The sequence below is a fragment of the Bufo gargarizans genome, chromosome 5 (assembly GCF_014858855.1).
Source record: "Bufo gargarizans isolate SCDJY-AF-19 chromosome 5, ASM1485885v1, whole genome shotgun sequence".
Taxonomy (NCBI): domain Eukaryota; kingdom Metazoa; phylum Chordata; class Amphibia; order Anura; family Bufonidae; genus Bufo; species Bufo gargarizans.
The window spans coordinates 476,126,802-476,132,801 of NC_058084.1; the positions used below are offsets into that span (position 1 = coordinate 476,126,802).

The window sequence follows — 6,000 nt, forward strand, 5'->3', positions numbered from 1 at the left end:
TAAAGCTCAGTGGTGATAACTGGCTGTCAGGGCATGCTGGGAGTTGTAGTTTTGCAACCACAAGAGATTCACAGGTTGGAGAACACTGCACTACACAGATGTCCATTCTGATTCTATGCTGAAAAATATGAAAAAATATATAATAATGAAAAAAGAATTATAATAAAATTAAAGAAAAATTAAACAGAATCTAAAAAAATATATAAAATGTATAATAAAAATATATAATACATAATTAAAAGATAATATATTTGTATTTTTTTAAATTATATAGTGTCTTTATTTACCAGTATATACGGTATTTTTAATTTACATAACTATAAAAAAAATACATAATAGAAAAATAAAATAGTAATCAAATATTCAACAGAAAAGTAAAACCAGCAAAACCCAATACCAGCCACTAAATATGGCATCAGTACGGTGCACACCCCGGACCTGCAGACGCTCAGGCGACGTTACAGACCAATTAAGTAGTGTGGGGGGGTTCTAATTACGCAGCGCTCTCTGCTTTCACCTTGGTAAATAGGTCCCTGGGGTTTTATGAATGATGTCACCACAGAGCTGCACGGCGGCGGCGTTATTAGAGCCCGGGTCATCTGGGACTGACGTCAGAGCCGCGGCGGCAAATTAAAGAGACAAACCCAAGACAACATACTAATATGCAGCAGAGCCGAGCTGGTCAGCTGTTTATTCTACGCCCTGCGATACAGTGGGTACAGCTGCAGTCCTATGTCTACTTTCACACTGGCGTTTTGGTTTCCGTTTGTGAGATCCGTTCAGGGCTCTGCGGTCCAAAACGGACCAGTTTTGCCCTAATGCATTCTGAATGGAAAAGGATCCGCTCAGAATGCATCCGTTCCGCCACCATTCCGCTCTGGAGGCTGCTTGCAGCGTTTTGCTGGCCGCCTGACTATGCGGAGTCAAACGGATCCGTCCTGGCACACGATGTAAGTCAATGGGGACAGATCCGTTTTCTATGGCACGATCTGGCACAACAGAAAACGGATCCGCCCTCTATTGACTTTCAATGGTGTTCAAGACGGATCATACAAACGGATCCGTTCTGAACGGATCCGTACAAAACGCGAGTGTAAAGGAAACCTAAAGCCACAGAACACACTCTGGAAATGACACCACACTGCATCATCCGTCAGACCTGTGGGAAAGCACAGCATGAACTCGTAGCATACTCAGATGTAGCAGAGGCGGGTTTGTGCTGCAGCAGGCCTCGGTGAAACCACAAGTAATATTATACCACCGAGTGCTCAGATGTAGCAGGGTTGAGTTTGTGCTGCAGACCTAGGTGATAAAACCATGGATAATTTTGTGCAGAGTGCACAGATGTAGCAGAGCCGAATTTGTGTTGCAGTCCCAGGAGAGACCAGAAGTAATATTTTATCAGAGTGCACAGATGAAGCAGTGCCAAGTTTGTGCTGCAGCCCTAGATGAAACCATGGATAATATTGTAGAGTCTGTCAATTGTTTTCTATGTCTACCATGTTAACTCACCAGGGAGTCCCTGCAGTCCTATGTAAATCCACCTAACGTACATAGCAGAGCTGAATCGGCACAATACACTGGCAATGTCATGATTTCTCTTAGCACTGTAGGGCATGCAAAAAAATATAAAAAAAATGCAGTTTCAAAGAGTTAAATGACAAATTCAGCTCTTCTACATCAGTACAAACACAACTTTTACATGGCTGCCATCCTTCCGAATTCTCAGACGCGCCTGTAGCGAGACGAAAACGAGAAGAATCGCCCTGAACGAGGCCGGCTCTAATCTGGTGTCATCACCTCAAGGGCCTTCAACAGAGTCTTAAAGGGACAGGGCCGGCAGGAGAGAGGAAGCCTGTATAGCAGAGGCCGGATATGAAGAGTTCCTACTCTGCTGCTCCCAGCACCGCCTGCAGGTCTCGGGTCCAGGAACCTGAGATAGGAGGAGCTGCTGGGCGAGGTTCTCACCTTGTAGAGCTGCTGGAGCCGTAACACGGAGGGGCCAGGTGGTCACCAGGAACGGACCCCAACAAACAGCTCCTCATATCTCAGCTTCCTGGACCCGAGGGGTATTAGGGTTATACGTTAAGACATTAACATAAGCACAAAGCAGCTGCAGACCACCACAGTGGATGATGGGAGTGCTCTCAGCTCTGTTCTGGAACTGAAGTTCTCAACCTGCCTGGACAAAGATGGCTCTAGAACTTCAGAACTCCACCTGCTCTGGAACTAGCAACTGATGTTCAACTGCGAGGCCTAGCACCATCATATCCCTAGATCTAAAGTGCTGAGTTCTAGAGTCAATCTAGAACCACAAGAGCTCAACATGTATGCATTACTCCTGACTTATACATAAAGGGTGGCAACACCTACTCCAGATCACCGTACAAGTTCTAGAATGTATTTTAGACTAGTGGTCCCCAACATGTCCCAAAAAAAAAAAAAAAATAAAGAAGCAGCTCGCCACAGCCTTCTATGACAGCTGCTGCAGGATCTCGTTACATGTTGGGCATAGTAGTTTTAGAACGGTTGGAAACCACAGAGGTTAGGGACCTCCATATCCCAGCACAGTTCCGCAACACAAATGGCAGAACAGCTCTAGAACTACACGTTCCTGACCAAGAGGTGGCAAGCATCTACTCCAGACCATCAATGCTCTAGAGCTGCAAGTGTATGCACTGCTCTCCAGATCACCAGGCCAATTCTAGAATTTAGAACGTAAGCTGTGCCCAAAAATACTGCGCAGAATAGATTCTAGACCCAGCTATCTGAGGTTCTACGACCAGGCGAGGGATCGGATGACCCAGATCTGTTAAAAAATTGCTACTCCCAGTATTCTCAGACAGCGGCATGCTCAGTCTAGTCCTCCATATCCTGAACACAACTGTCCAAGAACTACAAGTTCCTAATCTGCCCTTCAAGCCCCAAGCATCTACCCCCCCCAGATCTTATCACATTCTAAGGTTGTTCTAGAGCTGCAGACGCAACACCTGCTCTGAAACCAAGTTATAGCACCAGATTTTACTTTTTAAGCTTCAGAGTAGTGGAATCCCCAGCTCTAAAGTGCATGCGCTGCTGCAGAACCACAAGTGCAAGCGCTGCAAGAGAACCTCACATGCCAGCGCTGCTCCACAAGAGTCAGTTCATGCATTGCTCCAGAATGCCACCTGCATGCATTGCTCTCTAGACCACGAGGTCAGTTCTAGACCAGCAATGCTCAGTCTGTGCATACTCTAGGGCAGGCCCTCCTACCCGAGGTTCTAGAACAGGGCTGGGGATCTCAGTATACTCTAGGCATACCTACCCGAGGTTCTAGAACAGGGCTGGGGATCTCAGTATACTCTAGGCATACCTACCCGAGGTTCTAGAACAGGGCTGGGGATCTCAGTATACTCTAGGCATACCTACCCGAGGTTCTAGAACAGGGCTGGGGATCTCAGTATACTCTAGGCATACCTACCCGAGGTTCTAGAACAGGACTGGGGATCTCAGTATACTCTAGGCCTTCCTACCCGAGGTTCTAGAACAGGACTGGGGATCTCAGTATACTCTAGGCATACCTACCCGAGGTTCTAGAACAGGACTGGGGATCTCAGTATACTCTAGGCATACCTACCCGAGGTTCTAGAACAGGACTGGGGATCTCAGTATACTCTAGGCATACCTACCCGAGGTTCTAGAACAGGACTGGGGATCTCAGTATACTCTAGGCATACCTACCCGAGGTTCTAGAACAGGACTGGGGATCTCAGTATACTCTAGGCATACCTACCCGAGGTTCTAGAACAGGACTGGGGATCTCAGTATACTCTAGGCATACCTACCCGAGGTTCTAGAACAGGACTGGGGATCTCAGTATACTCTAGGCATACCTACCCGAGGTTCTAGAACAGGACTGGGGATCTCAGTATACTCTAGGCATACCTACCCGAGGTTCTAGAACAGGACTGGGGATCTCAGTATACTCTAGGCCTTCCTACCCGAGGTTCTAGAACAGGACTGGGGATCTCAGTATACTCTAGGCATACCTACCCGAGGTTCTAGAACAGGACTGGGGATCTCAGTATACTCTAGGCCTTCCTACCCGAGGTTCTAGAACAGGACTGGGGATCTCAGTATACTCTAGGCCTTCCTACCTGAGGTTCTAGAGTAGGGCTGGGGATCTGAAGATCTAGAGCAGTGCTCCCCACCCTGAGGCTTCCAGCTGTTGCAAAACTGCTACTCCCAGCATGCTCTGACTGATCCTGTGTCTTAGGGCACGCTGGGAGTTGGAGAGCCCCGGGTTCCAGCCCCGCTCTAGAGCCGGAGGGGCAGCCCGCAGGCTCGGCAGATGGGGCGCTGCATACGTGTGCTCGGCGCCATGCTGCCCTCACCTCTGCTCCCAGGGGACGCGGCGTTCCTCCTGTCCGGGGACGTGCTCCTCCTCCTCCGGGTTCTGGCCGCCTCCGGGCTGCTGTGAGGCTGTGGGAGCAGCGGAGAAGGTGGGGAAGGACTCGGGGGGCCCGGCTCGGTGTTACTCCCCACAGAGGCGGACGGGGAGCGGCTGGGGCTGCCGTGCAGGAGCTGGTAGGGCACGGTGGCCCGGATGGGCTGAAGGAGGCGTGCTGAGCCGTTCGGAGGGGAGCCGGAGCCGCGCTTCACTCGGGGATGAGTGGAAGACATGACGGCGGCTAGATGCACGGTCTCCCCCGCCACAGCCCGTGACGCAGCTCCTCCGCGCGGCCCCCGAATGGCCGGCGACTGACACACAGCGGTGAGGAGGTAAGGGGGCGGCGCTCACGGCGGCAGGCGGTGCGCCATGGCCAATCAGAAGGCGGATTCAAATCCTGACGCAGGAGCCCCGACCAATGAGAGGGAGGCGGGGACGAGTGGAGATTGTAGCGTAAAATAGTTTAATGACGTCAGCAACGTAAGCAGGAGGTTATATCCACAAAGTATACACGTCCTGCCCATACTGTATCCACATGTCCTGCCCATACTATATCCACGTGTCCTACCCTACACATACTATATCCACATGTACTGCCCATACTATATCCACATGTACTGCCCATACTATATCCACATGTACTGCCCATACTATATCCACGTGTCCTACACATACTATATCCACATGTACTGCCCATACTGTATCTATGTGTCCTGCCCATACTATATCCACGTGTACTACACATACTATATCCACATGTCCTGCCCATACTATATCCACATGTTATACACATGCCTTATCCACATGTACTGCCCATACTATATCCACGTGTCCTACACATACTATATCTACATGTCCTGCCCATATTATATCCACATGTCCTACACATACTATATCCACATGTACTGCCCATACTGTATCTATGTGTCCTACACATACTATATCCACATGTACTGCCCATACTATATCCATGTACTGCCCATACTGTATCTATGTGTCCTACACATACTATATCCACATGTACTGGCCATACTATATCCATGTACTGCCCATACTATATCCACGTGTCCTACACATGCTATATTCACATGTACTGCCCATACTATATCCATGTACTGCCCATACTATATCCACGTGTCCTACACATACTATATCCACATGTACTGCCCATACTATATCCACGTGTCCTACACATACTATATCCACATGTACTGCCCATACTATATCCATGTACTGCCCATACTATATCCACGTGTCCTACACATACAATATCCTCATGTACTGCCCATACTATATCCACATGTCCTGCCCATACTATATCCACATGTCCTGCCCATACTATATCCACATGTCCTGCCCATACTATATCCACATGTCCTGCCCATACTATATCCACGTGTCCTACACATACTATATCCACATGTCCTGCCCATACTATATCCACATGTACTGCCCATACTATATCCACATGTACTGCCCATACTATATCCACATGTACTGCCCATACTATATCCACGTGTCCTACACATACTATATCCACGTGTACTGCCCATACTATATCCATGTACTGC

General features: G+C 48.6%; 1 protein-coding gene across 2 annotated transcripts in view; it reads right to left on the reverse strand.

Annotated features, from left to right (window-relative positions):
• Positions 1-4,770, reverse strand: part of GLCCI1 (glucocorticoid induced 1) — a 48,954-nt gene extending 44,184 nt beyond the window's left edge. The window contains exon 1 of one of the 2 annotated variants that reach the window (XM_044295875.1): positions 4,374-4,770. In XM_044295875.1, coding sequence (XP_044151810.1) covers positions 4,374-4,662 — 289 coding nt within the window. In that variant the 5' untranslated portion in view covers positions 4,663-4,770. The remainder of the gene's footprint in view (positions 1-4,373) is intronic. The other variant, XM_044295876.1, reaches the window with a different exon arrangement.
• Between the last annotated feature and the right edge of the window lie 1,230 nt (positions 4,771-6,000).